Genomic DNA, 22,761 nt, shown 5'->3' with positions numbered 1-22,761 from the left:
TGTGAGCCTGTGTGCGCTGGCATCCAGTCAGCCATCTTTATTCCACCTGGGATTTCGGGGTGCAGCTGGTGCTTGCTGGGGAGCAGGGCGGCGAGGGGGAAGTGTGAGAGAGGACTGGCGTGTGCTGATGAGCTGTGTGCTCACACGGCTGCATCGGGCCCAGAGAGAGACCTCCGACCCCGCTGACACGGCGGGCCCTCTGGTCCGCCCGGCAGCCCGGCGCGTTGGCAGCTCCCCTCTGTCCGCTTCTCCCTTAAAAGGGCCACCTGCCCCTCAGGGCTGCGGTGAGGATGAAGGTGCCTAGCGCTGGGCCCGGCACACAGCACGTCTTCGCTAAGGGGAAACGCCTCGGGGACTGCCCCGCAGCAGCGTGTGCCGGTGGGGGTGTGACCGTGGCTGTCACTTAAACTGATGTGTGTCCCCCCGCTGGCGGGAAGCACCGTGGCTTTCCGTGTCGTGAGGAGGGTCTTGTGACCACCGGCAAGAACGGCACATCCTGCGGGGAAGCCCGTCATGAAGGGAGGCGGCGCAGAAAGTGCGGGCCAGAGACGCAGGCGGAGCGGCCACAGGGCCGGACGGGGAGTGGGGGACTGTAGTCCCACAGGAGCCACGGGGGCCTGGAAGACTCTCACCTGAGTAGTAAAACTGGATCTGGAAGGCAAAAAGGAAATCTGAGAAAGACATCAAGCAGTCCATGGCATCGTCCATGAGCACGATCCTGAGGGGCAGAGAGAAAGAGAATATGAGAGAGAGTGGGTGCGTGTGTACGCGTGCGTGCGTGTGATGGAGGGGTGTTGGAGTGAGCCGTTCTTGGGGCTCCAGTCCCCCTTGGGACAGCAAGGAGAGATGGCTCCCCCAGACAAGCTCCTCCCTGTCACCACACTTCTCCGTTAACTGGGCTATGCCACCAAACTGAACTGGCGTGGGGGGGGCAGGCTCCCATTTCAGTCTCTGTGGCACCAGCAAGTGGATGGAACATGGGCTGGCGGGGGGCAGGGGTGGCAAGGAGGGGGTGCAATTGTAATGCAGCCAAGATTTCTTTTCATATCCTTCAGCAGTAAATCCTTTCATCCTGCGGCAAGGACCATTTAGTTCAGAATAAATACAGCTGATCAGCAAAGGCAAAAAGAACAGCCAAGAGCTTTAAAGGGTCTTGGCAAGTGGCCCCGAGATATAATAGGCGACCAAGGGCCAGATGGGCCATAGGCACCTCCATCCTGGGGCATGGGCAGCACAGAGGGCCGGGGATACAGCCTGGGGCCTGCCCTTGAGGGGGTCCAGTGACGCCAGGCGGCCGCTGCTCCTCCACGCTGTCCATGCTCACAGGGTGGCCCCCTCCCCGCTTCTCGCAGGAAGAATATCCCGTGACCACTAGAGGGAGCGGACCAAAGCCCCATTCATACTCTGCTCAGGCCCTAGCTGGAGAGAAGACAGGAAGAGATGGAAATGAGCACTTGCCGGGCTCCATCCTTATGCCAAACTCATCTACTGATGGGCAGCTGGGCTTCCAATCTGTTTCTTTTCTCTTTTTTTCCAGCCATGAGACATGTGGGAATCTTAGTTCCCTGACCAGGGATCGAACCTGTGCCCTCCTGTAGTGGAAGTGCAAAGTCCTAACCACCAGACCGTCAGGGAGTTCCTACCTCCCTGCCCAATCTGTTTCTGACTGGGCCCTATCTTTCCTTAAACAAACAAACAAACAAACAAAAAACCCCAAGAAACCAACTTATTTTGCTCCTTCATGGGTTTTTCGAATTCTCTCTCCACCTCACTGGGTCAGAGTTCCCAGACTGGCAACTGGATCAGCTCCAGAGACTGCAGGCATTTTTTGCCTCTGGGGAAGGGGTTTTAGAGAGACTATGATGTGGACAGCACCCATGGGAGTGTGCAAGGCCTGGCTTCAGGTCTCCCTGAAGAGGGAGATGGTTCCTACATCTAGTCTCCAGGTGTAATAACGATAACAATAGAAATAGGCAGGACTTACTGAGTCCTTACTTCATGGCAGGCACCGTACAAAGTATTTGGATGGACCTGTGGTGGTTTAGTCGCTAAGTCATATTTGACTCTTTGAGACCCCATGGACAGTAGCCCTCCAGGCTCCTCTGTCCATGGGATTCTCCAGACAAGAATACTGGAGTGGGTTGCCATTTCCTTCTCCAAGGGATCGTCCCAAACCAGGAAGCAAACTGGGTCTCCTGCATTGCAGGCAGATTCTTTACCAACTGAGCTACGAGGGAAGCCCTGAGTTACAAGGTATTTAACTTATGTTAATTAAATTTTGAGAGTCCCTTGAACAGCAGGGAGATCAAACCAGTCATCTCTAAAGGAAATCAACCCTGAATATTCATTGGAAGGACTGATGCTGAAGCTACAGTCCTATGGCCACCTGATGCAAAGAGCTGACTCATTGGAAAAGACCCAGATGCTGGGAAAGATTGAAGGCGGGAGGAGAAGGGGGCGACAGAGGATGAGATGGTTGGATGGCATTATTGACTCAATGGACGTGGGTTTGGGTGGATTCCAGGAGTCTATGGAGTCATAAAAAGTTGGACATGACTGAATGACTGAACGATAACAACAATTAAATTTTACCCACAACAATCCTATGAGACAGGTGTTGTGATTATTCCATTTTACAGGTGAAGAGACTAAGTCTCAGAGAAGTCAGCTTAATAAGGTTGTACAGCTGGTAAATTTACTACATTACTCACATGTCATGGGCTTGCTTCCTACTAGGTCTCACCACCTCTTTTAAAATAAAGATACAGGATATAAACGGAGGAGCCTGGCAGGCTACAGTCCATGGGGTCATAGAGTTGGACACAGACTGAGCAACTTCACTTTCTTTCTTTCACAGGATACAAACACCTGCATTTTATTTCTTAGTTTATTATCTGCCTAACTTATCTTTTTTTCTTCTCACCTATACCTTAGGGCCTTAATTGTTTCTCATGTATCTCTTGGGGAAGAAAAAAGCTGCCTCCTCTACCAGAAGACCCTGATGCTGGGAAAGATTGAAGGCGGGAGGAGAAGGGGATGACAGAGGATGAGATGGTTGGATGGCATCACCAACTCAATGGACATGAGTTTGAGTAAATTCCGGGAGTTGGTGGTGGACAGGGAGGCCTGGCATGCTGCAGTCCATAGGGTCACAAAGAGTTGGACACGACTGAGCGACTGAACTGAACTTCCAGAATTCAACATTAAAATTACCTCTAGGAAAAAAAAAAAAAAATCAAGGCCAGAGTGGGAACAAGCAATGCTGCCAATGGCCACAAGAGGGCGCCCTAGTCTTTCTGGCAGAGGCTCCTGGGATGAAGAGCTGAGACTTAGGCCAAGTAGCTGTTGTTTGGTCACCCAGTTGCGTCTGACTCTTTACGACCCCATGGACTGCAGCAGGCCAGGCCTCGCTGTCCCTCACCATTTCCTGGAGTTTGCCCAAGTTCATGTCCATTGCGTCGGTGATGCCAAGTATTTACCTCTTTTCTTATAACCTGAGCAGAATGGGCAGGCAAAAGCGATGAGAGAGGGCACAAAGCCCAGACTTTAATATCTGGATGGGGACAGAGGGGCGAGAGAGGTAGACAGAGGGTGGGGAGAGGGGGCTGGGGTAGCAGAGGCACCCCAAACTGCAGAGGGAGAGTGCATTTTTCCAGAGTCCCAGGGAGAACCTCTATGTCCTCCCTTCCCCGGCCCACAGTGAAGGGACAGGCCCCCGAGGAGAGAAGGCCGTGCCGGCTCCTTCCTGCCCCAACTCCCGGGACAGCCAAGAACCAGAATGGCCTGAAGTTAATTGCTAGGGAAGAGTGCTGGGCTGAGAACATCCCCAAGCAGGAAACCACGAAAGGGAACCAAAGCCTTTGAAGATGTTACTTGGCTCCTCTTGTTTATCATCAACCTGGGACCTGGTGCTCCTGTTTATAGCAGTTACCTCCCTTTACTATTTCTCTCTCTCTCTCTCTCTCTCTCTCTTTTCTTGGCCATGCTACGGGCATGCAGAACTTCCCCAACCGGGGATCGAACCCATGCCCTCCACAGTGGAAGCTTGGAATCTTAACCCCTGGACCATCAGAGAAATCTGACTATTTCTCTCTTCACCTATTTATTTACTTATTTTATACAGACGGTCCCCAACAGGTCATCATCACACCGATGATGGTGTGAAAGCAAGAAGAACTTTGAATTTTGACCTTTCCCTGGCCTAGCAATGCAAGGTACGTACTCTTCTGTGTCGCTGGGCAGGGGCAGCTCCTAGTCGGCTGTGCAGTCACGAGGGTGGGACATGGACAACCATTCTATTTTCTGAGTACTGTGTTCAGTCAATTACATGTGAGATTCAACACTTTATGAAAAAACAGGCTTTGGGTTAGATGATGTTGTCCAACTGTGGGCTGATGCAAGTGTTCTGAGCACAGCTGAGGTAAGGCTGGGCTAAGATATGATCTCTGGTAGGTCGGGTGTAGTCAGTGCATTTTTGACTTGATATTTTTAACTTACAGTAGATTTTATCAGGACATAACCCCGTTGCAAGTCAAGGAAGAGCTGTATTGCAATGTAACTCCAATACCATAGGACTTATCCTTTCAGAATGCACAGGGCGGTGCGTTCACAAAGCCGCACAGTCACCAGCCCCATCTAATTCCAGAAGCAGTCATTCTTGCTGAACAGCCTGCTCCCGGCCACGCCAGGGCTGCCAGGCCAACTGCCGTAAGCATCTCCCCTTCTCAGCCACAGCCAGCACTGTCAGCTGCAGAGGGCCCGCCCTTCCAGCCCCAGAGCTGGCCACCGCTGTCAGCAGTCAGGCTTGATTGTGAACGCCAGCTCCCTCTTTTGAGGTAGGCAGCTGGGGAAGAGAGAGGGCACAGGCCTCGGAGGTGTCAGGGCGAAGCAGGGCAAGCCCGGCGTGCGCTCTGCTTTGAGCCCTGCTTCTCGGGGGGCTGACGCATGGATGGGGCTAGTTGGAGGAGGCAGGCGGTGCAGGGGCTTTCTCTCTGGGGACAGGTGGCTGGACCCCTGGCAGCACGTGCGCGTAGGACTGAAGTGTTTTCCTGACTGCAAGCAGTGGGCCTGGCTGCCAGAGAAGCCAGTTGGGTCTCAGCTGTCACTGACAGCCACGCTCCTCTGCTCAGCCAGAAGCCTGGGAGTCCTCCTGACATCCGGGAAACACCCTCTCTTGCCTGCCACGTATCAACCAATCACCCGGTCCAATCAGTCCTGTTCCAGACATTTCTCTAGAATCTGTCTACTCTTTTCCACTTCCAAGGCCCCCACTGATGCCCACGTCCACCTCCTCTTCCAGGACAACGGGATGACCTTCTACCTGGTTTCCAGTAACACTTTTGCCTCCTTCTAATTGGGTAACCATACTGTGGTCAGAAAGAGTTTGTTTTTTTTTTTAATTAAATTTATTTATTTTTAAATAAAGGATAATGGCTTTACAATATTGTGTTGGTTTCTGCCAAACATCAACATGAATCAGCCATAAGTTCAGTTCAGCCATTCAGTTGTGTCTGACACTTTGCGACCCCATGGACTGCAGCAAGCCAGGCTTCCCTGTCCATCACCAACTCCCGGAGCTTACTCAAACTCATGTCCAGCGTGTCGGTGATGCCATCCAACCATCTCATCCTCTGTTGTCCCCTTCTCCTCCCGACTTCAACCTTTTCCAACATCAGAGTCTTTTCCAATGAGTCAGTTCTTCACATTAGGTGGTCAAAGTATTGGAGTTTCAGCTTCAGCATCAGTCCTTCCAATGGATATTAGGGACTGATCTCCTTTAGGATGGCCTGGTCGGATCTCCTTGCAGTCCAAGGGACTCTCAAGAGTCTTCTCCAACACCACAGTTAGCTTTACCTATGTTCCCTCCTTCTTGAACTTTCCTCCTACCCCCTTCCCCATCCCACCCCTCTAGGTTGTCATAGAGCCCCAGTTTGAGTTTCCTGAATCATACAGCAAATTCCCATTGGCTATTGGGCTTCCCTTGTGGCTCAGCTGGTAAAGAATCCGCCTATAATGCGGGAGACCTGGGTTTGATCCCTGGGTTGGGAAGATCCCCTGGAGAAGGGAACAGCTACTCACTCCAGTATTCTGGCCTGGAGGACTCCATGGATCATATAGTCCACGGGGTCGCAAAGAGTCGGACAAGGCTGAGCGCCTTTCACTTTCACTTTTCATCTATTTTACATATGGTTGTATATATGCTTCCATGCTACTCTCTCCATTCATCTCACCCTCTCCTCCCTCCCAGAAAGACCTTTTTAAAAATGCGAATTTGACTGTTTTACAACTCTGTTCTAAACCCTTTATGGGCTTCCCCTTGTCCTTAGAGCAACGTCTCCCATCCTTATCCTGGCTTATGAGCCTGTATGCCCTGCCCTTGGCCCCTGCTCACCTTTCTGGACTCATAGGAGGCCCCAGTCAGTCCCCCATGATGCTCCAGCGTGGGGGGGAGGGCCCACAGTAGGCCCTCAGCCAGTATTAGTTGAATGAGAGGGAAAGTGTGAACGCATAACTAACAGGGGTGTGGCACCCTTTTCTTTTCTCCTGGCAAGGTAACATCTGGGCATTACTCGGCTCTGGGCGGTTTATTTAAGAGGGATGAGCTAGAGTCACGGAACAGGGGGTCGGTGAGGCAAAGTCTGCAAACCAGGATGTCAGGCTAACGAGTGCCTTTAGATCCTTTAGTGGGAAGAGAGGATGAAGGGTAAGGGGCGCCGGGCCGTGGCTCTTGAAGGGCTGCCTCTGAGGGAGACGTCACAAGGTTCTGGGAGACTGGAAGACGCCCAGCTCTGGGATTATGGCTGCTTTGTGAGCAAGTGAGCTGCCTGCTGCTGGAGATATTCAAGCGGAATACTTCCCCAAAGTCTGAGTGGACTTCTTCTACCTCTGACAGAAGGGCATCCCAAGGGCAGAGAGAACTAACAGCTTCTGGTAACTCTGGTTCTCACTGGGGAGAAGTTTGCTGTTGAAAAACCTCACAAAAAGGTGCTTTTAGAAACATCGAATGCCACACCATCCATCTCCAGGCTAGCGCTCTGACCCGTAAGAGTCCTGGGCATCTGGCACCGGGAACTCAGCACTGTGGGGAGAGGCAGGCAGGAGGCTGCAGCTTTGTCTCTGCCATGGTGAGTGTGACGACCCCAGGCTGTAGGCCCTTCACCCCACGACAGCGGCTCCACCCTGAACCGAACCTGCCCACCACCTTGAGGGTCAGGGGGAGGAGTATCCTGGCTTGACACCCCTCCCTGCCAGCGGCCTGCTGCCAACGTGCCAGCTGCTCCTGATACCTGGAGGAGAGGGCGGCTCTGGCTTCCAAGCGGAGCCAGCAGGGAGCGGCTGCCAGCAAGAGTCTGTACCGACCCACTGGGTCGGGGAGGGGCCCTGGCAGGCTGGGCCTCGGGGCTGGAGAGAGGGGGCTCTGGAGGAGAAGGAGAGGCTGGCTCTGAGCAGAAACATGTGGAGGGTGGAGTCCAGGGCAGAGGCTGGAATGGAGAAAGAAAAGAGCGCTTGGCAGGGTCTGAGCCCGTCCCGAGGGGGCTGGCTGTTCTCGCCCTCCCATGCTGACTTCCAACAGCTGGGATGGGCTGGCTGGCTGGACGTTAGGTGGGTGCCAACGAAACAACAGTTTTCAGCCTGAATCTGCGACTTGCCAACTTCCTATTCCCCATTAAAGGTCAGCATCCCTGGGATGAGTGGCAGAAGACGTATTGTTTTGTTTTGTTTGCAGTTCAGCGGGATCCAATCCCACCAGCTCTAGAACTCCCTGCCCAAGCTTCCTTTTCTCGGCAAGTCACGTTTTCTCTCGGAGCTTTAGTTTCCCCATCTGCAGAGAGGAGATAATTCTAGTTCCCAATTTACAGGATTCTGGTGAAGATTCAATATGGTGATACGCTGCGTCTATTCTACTGTTATATGTTACTGATATACATAGTAATCACTCAAAATCAGTGTTAGCGGCCACCCATAAGTGTGTTCTAGCTGGTTTCAGGTGATGGAAGAGCTCAAAATAGCGAATAAAAATATAGCTCAGAGGTAGTGCGGCTGGGCACAGGCTCTCAGGCGGAAGCGAGCTATCCTGTTTCAAGTCCACTTTTGGGGGGTGCCGGGGCTGGCGTGAAGCCTCCCATGCCGGCACTTCCTCTGGGAGGTCACATGAGCCGCGTCGCTCATGGGTGAAGGTGAAGGGCGTCTCCAGGCTTGTCTGGGATCCCGGGACACCTCTGTGGAGTCTGCCTTAATGTCAGGGCCATGAGCGAGGGCGAAACCACAGCCTGGCTGCCTTCTCCAGGTATTAACACGGTTTCCTGCGACACTTCCTTAGGGCTGCCGGCCCGCGGGGCTGCACTGGAGACCCCCCTGTGCTGCACGAGCCGCTTCCAGTCCAGGCCCTCCGAGCAGTGTGGGGCGCCCAGGTTGTGGTTTTCCCCGGGCTCCGGGCTACACTTCCGGGGGGCCCCAATGCCCCCTGCCCTGCAGTGCCTGAGAAGCTGGACCCAGAGAGCCTGGGCAGCAGCAACAATTACAGCTACACGGCGTCCAGTGAGGGCTTGCTTGGTCAGCGCTTTGCATCTGGTATTGCACTTTCTTCTCCCGTTGATCCTGTGACGTGAGATCGATGGATATCTTCACTGAGAACACAGGGCCTCAGAAACTTGACCAGGGTTTTCAAACCAGAAGCAAAAGAGCTGTAATTTGAACACAGGCCTCTCTGACTCTAGTCACAGCTCCGTGGCCGTGACACCTTCTGCCGGGGGTGGCGCTGTCCCTTCTCCCACTCTTCTAGAGCTGTGGCCCCCAGGCGGGCTGGACGCTGACGAGGCCTGGGCGCTGCTTCTTCCTTGCAGACACCATGAAGGCCCCGCTCGGCCATTTTGGCTCCATGATCCTGGTCTCTCCCCAGAAGCCTCATAGCTGGGGCTGGGGGCAACTGTTCCACGCTCTTAAGATAAAACCCACATCCAGTGCATGGCCTGCGGGGCCCTCCCTTCTTCTTCCAGCTCCCGGCTCCTCAAACTCCCGGCCCCGTGGCTCCCCCAGGGCACCCAGGTCCTCACTGGCTCCTTTCCAGGTTGCTTACCTACCCGAGACGGTCTTTCCCTCTCCCTGCTCCCTTCCTAAATCCTGCCCACCTTCTTCCTTTTATTTGTTTTTCTCTTTTTTATATTTTGAATTACGAAAGCATGATGACACATTTACAGGACGCTTGGAAAATACAGATCAAAGTTACAGAACAGTTTCACTATTTATTACAACTACTTTTTAAGTAGATAGATTAATAAGAGTTTTAGTTGGAGTTTCAATATCAAACTCTCAAAATTAATAGAATGAATACAGAAAAGCAGAAGGATGGAGTAGACCTGAAAAGCACCATGGACCAATTTGACATAAAGCTTACACAATTTTCACACAACAGTAGGGTATAAATTCAAGTTACCATAGATCATAAACTAGAAGACACTGAAACATATCCAGGGACATAGACCAAGGTGGAAAAACTTCATGGTTTAAAGGTACTGAAATCACACAGAGTGTTCTTTTATCCACACCTTTTTCATTTTAAATACAATATTTAAAACTTCAGAAAATTACACAGAATAACAGAAAAAACACCTGTGTACCCACTAGCTAACTTCCTCTCCAATCTTCACATTTTTCCACCCTTGCTTCAATGTTTAAAAGCTTTATAAGCGATTACACGTACTGTTTAGAACACCGGGACACCCTCCCTCTACCTTCCTCCTCGAGATCCCGCTGGAACTTGAGGGCTTAGCATTCATTCATTCACGGAAACTTGGGCTTGGCATGCCTCTGCGTGCTTTCATACTGTTGTTGACTCACACAAATGTTTACATTCTTAAAGCATGATATAACTTTGCTTTGCCTGTTCTCAAGCTCTGTGCATCCTTCTGCAACTCGCCATTTTGAGATATATCAATGCTGATGCATATACATCTCCCTGTATTCACCTTATTATTTAAGAAAAATCATCCATTTGGCACGGTAGGATCCCCGTGGTATCAAACCTGCGTCCCTTGCATTGGAAGGCGGATTCTTAACCACTGGACCACCAGGGAAGTCCTATGTCCCTGTATTCATTTTAGCTGCTGTATAGAATTCCATGGAATGGATTTAAGACATTTTGTCCTTTCTACTGCGTGGCTACAGGCATAGGGCTTCACTGGTAGCTATTACAAATAATGCTGCCTGTCTCCTTAGACTCAGCCACACCTCATGAACTTGTTTTTTTTTTTTTTTTTACTATTATGTAACTAGTTCCCTGCACATGGCAAATTCAAATTTATTTTGTTTTTCAGAACTTTCTGGAATTTTTTTTCCAAACACTTTCCTCTTTTTTAAAAAAATTTATTGGAATATAGTTGCCTCACAATGTTGTGTTCGTTTCTGCTGTACAGCAAAGTGAGTCAGCTGTATGTATACACGTATGCCCTCTCATTTCTTGAACTTTTTAAGATCTGCCCAAATTGCTTCCAAGTGATTATGCCAATTTACACTCCCACTAGCAGCGTGTGCGAGTTCCCACACTTCCACGTCCTCACCAATACTTACATTATCTCACTTTAAAATTTTTGCCAATTTGATGACTGTGAGAGGGTATCTCAACTTAATTGGCATTTCCCTGATAACTAGAGAGTTTGGCCATGAAGATATGCCCGAATGTTTGGTAGTTGTTAGGGTTTTCTCTTCTGTGTATTAGCTCTTCATATCTTTGGACTATTTTTCTATTGAGGTCCTTCATCTTTTTCTTACGCAATTGTAGAAGTTCTTTATAGACAATCTTGAGACTAAAAAAATTCTGTGGACTGATTTGTTGTTAGTTACATAGGTGATAAATATCTTCTTCAAGTCTCTGGCTTGTCCTTCAACTTTGTTTATGGTATCTTTTGCTGGACAGACGTTTTTCATCCTCACTCTCTGCTGGGCGAGGGCTCAGCGCTTGCACTGTTGCGGCCTGGGTTCAGTCTGCCATCAGGGAGCTCCTACTTCTCAGCAGATGCTTCTTTCTCTAGAATGTCTGCTCCACGAGGGCAGGGGCTTTGTTTTCTTCACTGCTTTCATCAGCAGCAGGTGATGGCATTCTCCTTCAACACTGGCTGAATGACTGAATGACTGAATGCAGTTTTGTGGTCAGTTTATCAACCTCGTCCATTGGGGTTGGGCTTAAAGAATTTATATGTTCCCGTTTAAGAATTTTTGAACTACCCGGTGGCAATAAAATATTTTCTTCTAATCTCTTTTAAGAGTATTATAGCTTTGCATTTTATACTTATGGCTATAATGCAGCCTTCCCAGGTGGCAACAGTTAATAAATAATCCAGGTGCCAATGCAGGAGATTTGGGTTCAATCTCTGGGTTGGGAAGATCCCCTGGAGGAGGAAATGGCAAACTACTCCAGTATTCTTGCCTGGCAGATTCCATGGACAGAGGAGCCTGGTGGGCTACAGTCCACAGGGCAGCAAAAGAGTCGGACAAGACTGATCACACATGCACACATGGATTTTTCTGTAATCTATATGAAACTGACTTTTGCATATGGTCTGAAGTAGTGATCTAATTTTATTTTATCCTAGAGGATAAACGTTAACTGAAAAAAAAAAAAAGCACGATGTGAGAGTTGTGAGTTAAGTTTTATTTGGGGCAAAATGAGGACTACAACCTGGGAGACAGCACCTCAGAGAGCTCTGAGAAACCGCTCTGAAGAGCTGGGGGCAAGCTCCGTATGTACTGGTTTTGGTGAAGGGGGAGCATGCCATCAAGCATGCATTTTTGCAGAAGTTGCTGCTAGTCTTGTGAAGTTTACTGCTAGCCACGAGGAGCAGACGTCTCCATGTGTGATTTTAGTGCTTTTCTAGGTATGAGGAGAGGCAAGGATTGGACTCATAAAATCTTTTCTTGAAAATATCTAACTATCTGAAGGCCTGTTCTGCTAGTTTTTCCCAGAACACAGAGTGCCTCATTCCTAATTAACCCCATTCAGGGTGTGTTGAAGGTCAGCTGCTGCAGCGGCTTAATCCTCCTACAGACGGATGGCGAGTCCCGATTTTTAGTGGGCATTATGATGGCCTTGGGCTTCCCCGGTGGTTCTGATGCCACGCAGGAGACCTGGGTTCGATCCCTGGGTTGGGAAGATCTGCTGGGGAAGGGAACGGCTACCCACTCCAGTATTCTGGCCTGAAGAATTCCACAGATTATATAGTCTATGGGGTCACAAAGAGTTGGACACGACTGAGTGACTTTCACTGTCATGATGGCCTTACAATAAGTCTTAGTAGTTGAAAGGGCTAAGACTTATTGCAAGACCAACAGGCTTCCCTGGTGGCTCAGGGGGTAAAGAATCTGCCTGCAAGATGGGAGACCTGGGTTCGATTCCAGGTCTGGGTTGGGAAGATCCCCTGGAGGAGGGCACAGCAGTCTAGTATTCTTGCCTGGAGAATCCCATGGACAGAGGAGCCTGGCGGGCTACAGTCCAGGGGGGTTGCAAAGAGCTGGACACGACTGAGCGATGAAGCACTCATAGAGAACACAGAGTTGGCAGAGCAAGTTCATCTCTTACAGACCCTTCGGGTCCCCGATTCAACATGTCTATCTCTGCCTTAGGGACCAGCTTCTCCTAATCTACCAGGTTAGGTTGTAACCTGTTTACATGTTCCTGCAGCACTTGGCTCTTCATTGATTTAACGTCTGCTGCTCTACTGGTTGGCAAGCTCCTTGAGGGCTGGACCCACGTCTGTTTTGCTCACTGTCATAGCTCCTCCACAAGCACGCTGACTGGCACGTAACAGGCACTCAATAAATATTTGGGAAATGAAAAGGTGGGGAGGGAAAGGATATTCTGTTTGGGTGAAAGACCTTTGGGGCAACAGTGACACTGTCAGATGGCAGGTCAGGCCTGGGGAGGAGGTCAGCGCAGGATGATGCTGCAGGCGAGAGGCGTGAAGAAGACCTGGGGAGGAGGTCAGCGCAGGATGATGCTGCAGGCGAGAGGCATGAAGAAGACCTGGGGAGGGGGTCAGCGCAGGATGATGCTGCAGGCGAGAGGCATGAAGAAGACCTGGGGAGGAGGTCAGCGCAGGATGATGCTGCAGGCGAGAGGCATGAAGAAAGACATTCTAGACTTTTTAGGAGTCTATATGCTTTCAAAGCGCTGTATGTATTCAGCATACAACCATGACAGAAGAGCTCTTCCTATTAAACATGTATTACTGACTAGGAAATGTGGCTTTCAGAGACAGAGAAGTGAGTTAAATACGATTTCCGATGACAAGAGTGAGAAGGAAACGCAATTCCTTTGAGTGCAATCAATTCTAAAATGGCAGAATGAGATGGGCATGCAAAGCTCTAAAGAGGTTCTCAGAGAGTGGTCCCAGACCCGTGAGCACCACCTGAGAACCTCTAAGAAACATGAATTCTTGAGCCCCATCTCAGACCCCCTGAGCTCTGAGGACGGGGCCTGGGCCATCTGCAGTTCACTAAGCTCTGCGGGTGAGTCTGGCGCTCTCGCAGATTGGAGGGCCACTGCTTGAAATCTCCACCCTTGGGGCGAGGCTTCCCACCCGTGTCATGTGAGCCTTGGACGGGCTACAAGTGTGGGGGCCCCCTGGCCCAGGGGGCTCACCACAGGCAGTCTTGTCTTTACCCTACTTTTTGTTACGTATTATTTTCTGAGTGTTGTGAAGGGGAAGAAGGCCAGAAAGCAGTGCCTTAGGGAACCCAGGAACTTCTCACTTATTTAATCTTTACATCGAAGTACAGTTCATTTCCAACGTTGTGCTAATTTCTGCTGTACAGCAGGGTGATTCAGTTATATGCACATACATTCTCCTTTTAATATTCTTTTCCATTATGGTTTATCCCGGGAGACTGGGTTCGGTTCTCTGCGCTCTACAGTAGGGCCGTGTGGTTTATCCATTTTATATGTAACAGTTGGCATCTGCTAACCCCAAACTCTCAGCCTATCCCTTCCCACTGGCAACCGCAAGTCTGTTCTCAATGTCTGACTTCTCACTGATTAAAAAAAAAAAAAAAAGTCTGGTAATAATAATACCAACATTATTTTAACAGCAAGAAAATATTATTTATTGAATGTCAATAATGTGCTAAGCAATTTATATATATATAATTTTGTTGAAATCTTACAGCCACCCTATGATTTAATTATTAGCCCCATTTTACAGACAAGGCAAACATGGCTTAGAGAAGTTGAGAAAGATCCTCAAGGTCATGCAGTCAATAGACAGAGGTGGTGTGGATACTCAGGTCTTTCTAATCCTGTGGTGCCTGTGCTCTTAGAGGTCAGGGTTAACACCACTGCTTCTAACATGTTTGCTCTATGCCAGGCATTGTTTTAATCACGTGATATGTGGCTTCAATTATTACAACTATTAAAATTATTCCCACTTTACAGATGAGGAAACTGAGGCTCAAAGAAATTAAATAACTTTTCCCAGGATATAAGTTGGAACTAGGATTTGAACTCGAGAGTTCTGGCTTGAATCTCTCTGGTGGTCCAGTGGTTTAGAATCTGCCTGCCATTGTGTTCAGGGCAAAGCACAGACTCTGCCTGAACATGAGAGCCAGGCACTGGGATGCCAGGAACCTGTGCTGGATGGATACAAGCTGACTAATCAGAAAACTCCTGATTCTAAGTGTTTGTAATTTCTATGTTCTTCTGAAATTTCTTGGATTTCTTTACTGCAAATGTGTTGTTCTTACAACTTGAAAGGGAAAGGATGAAAGGAGCAAAAAAAAAAAAAAAAAGAATCTGCCTGCCAATGCAGGGGACACAGGTTCGATCCTGGTCCGGGAAGATTCTGCAACCCTCAGGGCACCTAAGCCCATGCGCCACGACTATTGACCCCGTGAGCCTCAACTACTGAAGCCCTCGAGCCCGTGCTCTGCAACGAGAGAAGCCACTGCAGAGAAGCCCGCGCACCGCGCCTAGAGAGGAGCCTCTGCTCGGTGCAACTAGAGAGAGCCCACACACGGCAATGAAGATCCAGCACAGCCAAAACACACATAAATAAAAAGGACCTTCCCTGAAGGTGGGGAGGCGTGGTATTAAAATGCCACCAAAAGTGGCCTCTCACTTGTTAAAAAAAGAAGCAGTTTGGCTCTAGTTGAGCGCTTTTAACCGTCAGGAAAGCCGCCCAGTCCATGGAGGATGGAGACGAAGATGCTATGGTGACCGTTTAGGGATATGTAACTTAACGACCTCTATTCTGCAGGAGTAGGGGGTGGGGCGGGGCTCTCTCCGGGCGCGGTCAGGGGGTCTGCTGGCTCTTCCCCAGCTGTGTTTTCGGCTCACACCTGCCGCCCCAGGCCTGGCCGAGGTGCCGCCCGTCAGTTGGGCGCACGTGGGGCTGCTCTGTGCTCGGCAGGCTCTGGTGCACAGCTGCGTGTGGATCACATTCCTTTACGCACACATCATCGGGGCTGCCGCCTGCTCCCACGGCCTGTCCCCACCTCGGGGCCACGAAGACCGTCCTCCAGCCACGGCCACTGCCTTGGGGGGGGGACCTCGCCATCCGCACCCCCGCCTGCAGTTTTGGTCGGAAGCTGGGGCTCGCGTGTGAGGAAGCTGGGATCCTGACCTTCAGGATGAGAAGGGAAGAGCTCAGGCAGTCAGAGGGGCACATTCTGGGATGGATATGATTTTTCCACACAGACACACACACGCATGCAGCAGCTGGAGTGGGGTGGGGAGAGAATGGAGCTGGGGAGGCGGGGTCGACACCGAAGCTTGAGTCCTGAAGTCATCTCTAATTTTGTAGCCCGTCTCCTGAAGCTTGCCCTGGGCCCTTCTACTGTTGATTCTGGCGTCCCCACCATCCCTTCTCGTTGCTGGCTATTAGCATGGACCGGCCACCATGCTTCCCCCCTGCTCAAATGGAAAGGTCTGAATTTCTAAAGAACAAGAGGGTCTCTTGGTGGTGGTGGTGATGGGGAGGGGCGGTAAGCTTCTGACCACAGCCAGGGGAAGGTCACTCCAGAAGCCCCTGGATATCAAAACTTGTAAGAATCTGTGGATTCTGGAGGGTTCTGCTCCTTCTAGTCTAACCTTGCAGTGTTTACTACAACAGGTTGTTTGGAAGCATCTGGGAGGTGGGTGGGGCCAAAGACCATACAGAAGGTTCACCCTCGGGCCCACCCAGGACCTTTCAGGTGTGGGAAACGGGGACAGCAGCTGCTGTGGGGTGACAGAGACCAAGGTGGTGTGTCACAAAGTGATGGCGGGCTGTGATCGGTACCCAAGCAACGCTCTTCTGAATCAGATGCCAAGCTCCTTGGTACAGGAACTATAATCTTATTCATCACTGCACCCACAGCGTGCAGATTAGATCCTGGCACAAAACTGGCACTCAATAGACAGCTGACGAGCGGCTTGTCTGGCGGCCCAGTGGTTAAGACTTCACCTTCCAGTGTGCGTTCGATCCCTGCTCGGGGACCTAAGATCCCACATACCTTGGGGCCAAGAAGCCAAAACCTAACACAGAAGCAATATTGTAACAAATTCAGTAAAAACTTAAAAAAAAAAAAAAAAAGGTCCACATAAGAAACCTTTAAAAAATATTTGATAAGAGGAAATACTGAGAGCTGCTATGACGTGGATGAACCTTGAAAACATAAGGTTAAGCGAAAGGAACCAGTCACAAAGGCCTGCATATCGTGTGCTTCCATTTCAGTGTCTTGAACAGGCAAATTTACCGAGACAGAGTGTAGTTGCTGCGGGCGAGAGAGGATGGGCAGGGGATTAGGGAGCAGTGGCTGAGAGCAGCAGGGTTTCTTTTGGGGGTAATTAAAATTAAAAGACGCTTACTCCTTGGAAGAAAAGTTATGACCAACCTAGATAGCATATTGAAAAGCAGAGACATTACTTTGCCAACAAAGGTCCGTCTAGTCAAGGCTATGGTTTTTCCAGTGGTTATGTATGAATGCAAGAGTTGGACTGTGAAGAAAGCTGAGAGCCGAAGAATGGATGATTTTGAACTGTGGTGTTGGAGAAGACTCTTGAGAGTCCCTTGGACTGCAAGGAGATCCAACCAGTCCATTCTGAAGGACATCAGCCCTGGGTGTTCATTGGAAGGACTGATGCTAAAGCTGAAACTCCAGTACTTTGGCCACCTCATGCGAAGAGCTGAAACATTGGAAAAGACTCTGATGCTGGGAGGGATTGGGGGCAGGAGGAGAAGGGGACGACAGAGGATGAGATGGCTGAGTGGCATCACCGACTCAATGGACATGAGTCTGAGTGAACTCCGGGGGGTGGTGATGGATAGGGAGGCCTGGTGTGCTGCAGTCCATGAGGTCGCAAAGAGTCGGACACGACTGAGAGACTGAACTGAATTGAAGATGCTCTAAAATGGATTGTGGTGATGTGAATATATGGTTGACCCTTGAACAACCTGGGTTTCAACTGCGCAGGCTCACTATTTTTTCAATAGTGAATACAGAAGGTGCAGCTGGTTGAATCCATAGATGCTGAACCCGCGTATATGGAACCACGTGTATGGAAGTCCCGTGCTTGTGGAGAGTGGACTAAGAGTTCTACTTGGGTTTTCATCTGCACAGAGAGGCCGGTGTCTCTTACCTCTTCCTTGTTTACTAGTCAACTCTACTCTGTACGTATACTTGATCAATTGGTTTAGGGAAGCTTGGGCATTAAAAAAATTATTACTTAGACTTTCCTAGAGCAGTTTTAGGTTCATAGTGAACTTGAGGGGATTTCTCAAATGCCTTCTGCCCCCACACATGCACAGACTCCCCCGTTATCAAAGCCCCCCACCGCACCGGCACATTTGCTCCAGTCATTGAACCTACACTGACGCATCATCACCCCAAGTCCAAGTTTGGATTCACGCTTCACTCTTGGCGTTGTACATTCTCTGGGTTTGAACAGAAGTATCTATCATGTATGCTGTGCCCTGTGTGCTGTGCTTAGTCGCTCAGTCGTGTCCGACTCTTTTCAACCCCATGGACGGTAGCCCTCCAGGCTCCTCTGTCCATGGGGATTCTCCAGGCAAGAATACTGGAGTGGGTTGCCATGCTCTCCCCCAGGGAATCTTCCCATCCTAGGGATCAAACCCAGGTCTCCCACATTACAGGCGGATTCTTTACTGCCTGAGCCACAAGGGAAGCCCAAGAATACTGGAGTGGGTTGCCATGCTCTCCTCCAGGGAATCTTCCCATCCTAGGGATCGAACCCAGGTCTCCCACATTACAGGTGGATTCTTTACTGTCTGAGCCACAAGGCAAGCCCAAGAATACTGGAGAGGGTAGCCTATCCCTTCTCCAGGGGATCTTCCTGGCCCAGGAATTAAACTGGGGTCTCCTTCATTGCAGGTGGATTCTTTACCAGCTGAGCTACCAGGGAAGGCCATCTATTGTGTATAAGACAGAATATTTTTCTAAAAATCCTCTGTTTTGGCATTTTTCAAAAGACGAGATTTTTGCTACACTTCCGTTTGCTGCCTTAGCTCAGATTTTCAGCTAAATAAGTAAAAGTTAACTGAGGCATAGCCCAGATACTGCATTTGCTTAAAGAATGCGAATAACAGTGAAACCAAACACAGAAATTAGGGGGTTCTAACTATTCCTGCCAAGTCTCCCTGGTTCTGGACTAATATTGAAAACCGTCTTTTAGCATAAATAATACAATTTATCTCCCCCTCAGTCAGAGTTTATCACCTTCACGCTTTCCGGCCTTGAACTTTACTCCCCCTTCATCACAAGTCGCTGCCAAAGCTTGCGCCATATTTCCTCAGAATGTCCTCTAGGGATGTTTATCTGTGTGTGTGCCCGTGTGAGTGTGCGAGCTGGTGTGAGTGTGTTTGCCTCTTCATCTCACCACCACCCCCAACTCTATCTGCAGACCCTAAGGCTCCCCACAGAAACCACCAAAGATCATTTGGCTTCCTCCTGGAGATGCAGAAAGTGAATATTATGTTTTGGGGCAAATCCCAAATAGACCCCTCTCCAAATGCCAGTTCCTTCCCTGTCGCTGTTCCTCTCTCCTAACGTGTTTGTCTGCATACATCGCAGTTATCTCTCAGAAGCCTGAGCCAGAGAGAGGGCAGAGTTGACTTCAGGAGCCCGGGAGACATACCTGGCGGCCTTCTGAGTGAGCTCCAGGGGGAAATCCGGGCACAGTAATTGCAGCAAGCAGTGATATTCCCTCATGGTCAGCAAATCTGCAGCAAAATGGAGAGGAAGGTGTCAGACCTCAGAGTGGGAAGTCACCGCAGTCTTTTCGGTCATTTCAGGGGTTTCAGACCTACCCTAGGTAGAACTGCTCTTTTTTAAACAAATTTTTATTGGAGGATAATTGCTTTACAATATTATGCTGGTTTCTGCCACACATCAACATGGATCAAGGTGAGTCACTATTAAGATTGCGTTAACCCAAGGATGATATTTTAAGATCAATATTTCTACAAAGTTTTTCCAGGATGGGAGGCACCCAGCTACAACATTTTGGCCAAAGGAGCTTCACTGGTTTGAGGGATGGTTGGGTAAGAAGGGAGAATTAGAGGGGCAACTTTATTAGCCTTCTCAGTTTGATTTTCCTGGTGTCTGAAAATCCACAAAAATGAGTCATTTCAAAGCTGGCTACATTTGCTGAAATTCTCTGGCATGGTAGCCTTCACCACAACATGCCCAAAGACCATGCACAGAATATCTGGAAGCAGTGCCAAAGCAGAGGCAGTCTTGCAGTGTATGGGGGAGAAGAGTTAGCAGGGCGGCCCGAGCCCTTCTTGCCCTTCATCCAGTACTGGGCAGACTGGCTTCTTTTGGATGCCCACACACAGATCTGGTCATCCTACTGTAGGAAGCCAAGACCCGAGATCTACAATCAAGGCGACCAAATGACTCCTGATATACAGAAGCAGTGCTTTGGGAGAGATGAGCCAGGATGACGCTCCGTGGCTCAGCAGAAAACCCAGAGAGGTAAACTCAGAGGGCTTTGTAGAATGTCAGGGGAGAGGAAATACACTGATGCTTAAAAGCTGTTTTGGGATGATTTGAGAGAATAGCATTGAAACATATACATTACTATATACAAAACAGATAACCAGCGTGACTTTGATGTATGAAGCAGGGCACCCAAAGTCGGTGCTCTGGGACAACCTGGACGGTCAGGGTGGGGAGGCAGCTGGAAGCGGGGTTCAGACGGAGGGACACATGTACACCGGTGGCCGATTTATGTTGAAAGGAGTTCGTCAAGGCTGTATATTGTCACCCTGTTTATTTAACTTATATGCAGAGTACATCATGAGAAACGCTGGACTGGAAGAAACACAAGCTGGAATCAAGATTGCTGGGAGAAATACCAATCACCTCAGATATGCAGATGACACCACCCTTAGGGCAGAAAGTGAAGAGGAACTCAAAAGCCTCTGGATGAAAGTGAAAGTAGAGAGTGAAAAAGTTGGCTTAAAGCTCAACATTCAGAAAACTAAGATCATGGCATCCAGTCCCATCGCTTCATGGGAAATAGATGGGGAAACAGTGGAAACAGTGTCAGACTTTATTTTTCTGGGCTCCAAAATCACTACAGATGGTGACTGCAGCCATGAAATTAAAAGACCCTTACTCCTTGGAAGGAAGGTTATGACCAACCTAGATAGCATATTCAAAAGCAGAGACATTACTTTGCCAACAAAGGTTCATCTAGTCAAGGCTATGGTTTTTCCTGTGGTCATGTATGGATGTGAGAGTTGGACTGTGAAGAAGGCTGAGTGCTGAAGAATTAATGCTTTTGAACTGTGGTGTTGGAGAAGACTCTTGAGAGTCCCTTGGACTGCAAGGAGATCCAACCAGTCCATTCTGAAGGAGATCAGCCCTGGGATTTCTTTGGAAGGAATGATGCTGAAGCTGAAACTCCAGTACTTTGGCCACCTCATGCGAAGAGTTGACTCATTGGAAAAGACTCTGATGCTGAGAGAGATTGGGGGCAGGAGGAGAAGGGGACGACAGAGGATGACATGGCTGGATGGCATCACTGACTCGATGGACGTGAGTCTGAATGAACTCTGGGAGTTGGTGATGGACAGGGAGGCCTGGTGTGCTGCGATTCATGGGGTCGCAAAGAGTCGGACACGACTGAGCGACTGATCTGATCTGATGGCAGAAACCATCACAATATGGTAAAGTAATGATCTTCCAATTAAAATTAAAAAAAAAGAAAAAAAAAGTTGTTTTGTTACTGCGTGTCCCAAAGCTGAGGGATTTTAGATCAGTCAGGCAGCTTCAATGCACAAGTATTCCATATACCAAAGCATTTCAAATACGGAAGGACGTGCTGACGGTAAAGCAGGATGAAGCAACCCAGAAGCCCTCCTAGCTGGGAGCCTGGGTGAGAGGAGGGAGCCCCAAGGGCAAGGCCACACTGGGGGAACGAAGATGGTGATCACAGGCACTTGGTTTCTCTGGACCTAAGTTAGCTCAAGCCACAGGAATCCAGATCTCCTGTCCCTGCAAGTTCAGCTGATGCTTTTCCAAGATAAAAACCCCAAATCCCCAGGGACAGGGCTGGGTTTCCTATCCTTTTTCATCAAGGCTCCATTCAAGGTGAGAGCACAGCGTCAGACTAACCACACTGCCAGTCAGGGACAGCACGGGGGCAGCGGCAGCGTGGGTCACAGGACAAGACAGCTTTTGCGGCCTTCGTCTCGGCCACGACGGGGGGTGCGCTTCCCTCTCCTTGCTCGCCTGACCTTGGGCACCAGCCTAGTCGGAGGCTTTGTTCTTCAGCAGAAAGAGTAACAGCTACTTGTGGGCTCGCAGACTTGGGGTGAGGGACAGGAAAAACTAAGTGGAGAAAAGCCACTGAATTGAATGCGTTCCTGCTTTCCTCTCACTCCAAAGCTCCCTGTGCAGAGAGGAGTGAGTTCTGTCTTTGAATCATTAAAGCTCTTCTAGGCTAAGATTTAGAGAAGGAAATGGCAACCCACTCCAGTATCCTTATCCTTGCCTGGAGAATCCCATGGACAGAGGAGCCTGGTGGGCTACAGTCCATGGGGTCGCAGGAGTCGGACACGACTGAGCTACTGAACTGAGCTGAACTGAGGCTAAGATTTGGTGGATGGATCTGATACCATTCTTAGGGTGGGCCAAAGTATTTCCCAGTTATTCATATTTATCCCCCAAATTATCTGCAAGATACTCTTGGGAAGATAAACAACGTGAAGGAAAGTGAGAAGCTGCGAGACGGTTGTAACAGCTGCCCCCACCCCCGCTTATTTAATCAAGAAAGACCGTGCTGGGGCTCCATCCTAGCCTCTAGCCTCCTGGTTTTCCTGCCCTCAGCATTTTTTAGGTTCTTGATGATATTCTAACTCACGTGTTTCAAATACTTGCTTCCTAAGGACAGAAGAGTAATTTACGAAAATAATTTTGTTCTTCTCCAAAGCGTCGACAGTTCTGGGAAATACTAAATACATCAGAAAAACAGAATAGATCCTGTTCTCCACTTCTGGAACTTGACCTTCCCAAATGTAAAGTGAGGAAGACAGTCAGATAGAGAAATGAGTGAAAGTACAGGCAAATACACAACTTTGGCTACCTTAACTGTGGAAGACAGCAGTTCTATTAAAGCAGACTCAGGATAATATCAAGGCCAGATGCTTTCAAGGGAGAGGCATCTGTCACTCGGAAACACTCCTGGGTTGCACAGTGGGTATCTAGGAGAAGGGTGAGCAGTTAAGTCTTGTCCCCAAATCAGAGCATTGATGAGCAAAGGAGAGC

General features: G+C 49.5%; 1 protein-coding gene across 3 annotated transcripts in view; it reads right to left on the bottom strand.

The window, feature by feature from the left end:
* CSTPP1 (centriolar satellite-associated tubulin polyglutamylase complex regulator 1) overlaps positions 1 to 22,761 on the bottom strand; it is a 210,219-nt gene that overhangs the window by 6,748 nt on the left and 180,710 nt on the right. For all 3 annotated transcript variants that reach the window (XM_055547039.1, XM_055547038.1, XM_055547040.1), the window contains exons 4-5: positions 19,121 to 19,205; positions 633 to 718 (exon numbers count right to left, since the gene is read on the bottom strand). In XM_055547039.1, the coding sequence (XP_055403014.1) occupies positions 633 to 718; positions 19,121 to 19,205 (171 nt within the window). The remainder of the gene's footprint in view (positions 1 to 632; positions 719 to 19,120; positions 19,206 to 22,761) is intronic.

The sequence above is a fragment of the Bubalus kerabau genome, chromosome 15, assembly GCF_029407905.1.
Source record: "Bubalus kerabau isolate K-KA32 ecotype Philippines breed swamp buffalo chromosome 15, PCC_UOA_SB_1v2, whole genome shotgun sequence".
Classification (NCBI taxonomy): Eukaryota; Metazoa; Chordata; class Mammalia; order Artiodactyla; family Bovidae; genus Bubalus; species Bubalus kerabau.
Note: the sequence above shows the minus strand (reverse complement) of the source record. Positions and strands in the feature narration are given on the sequence as shown.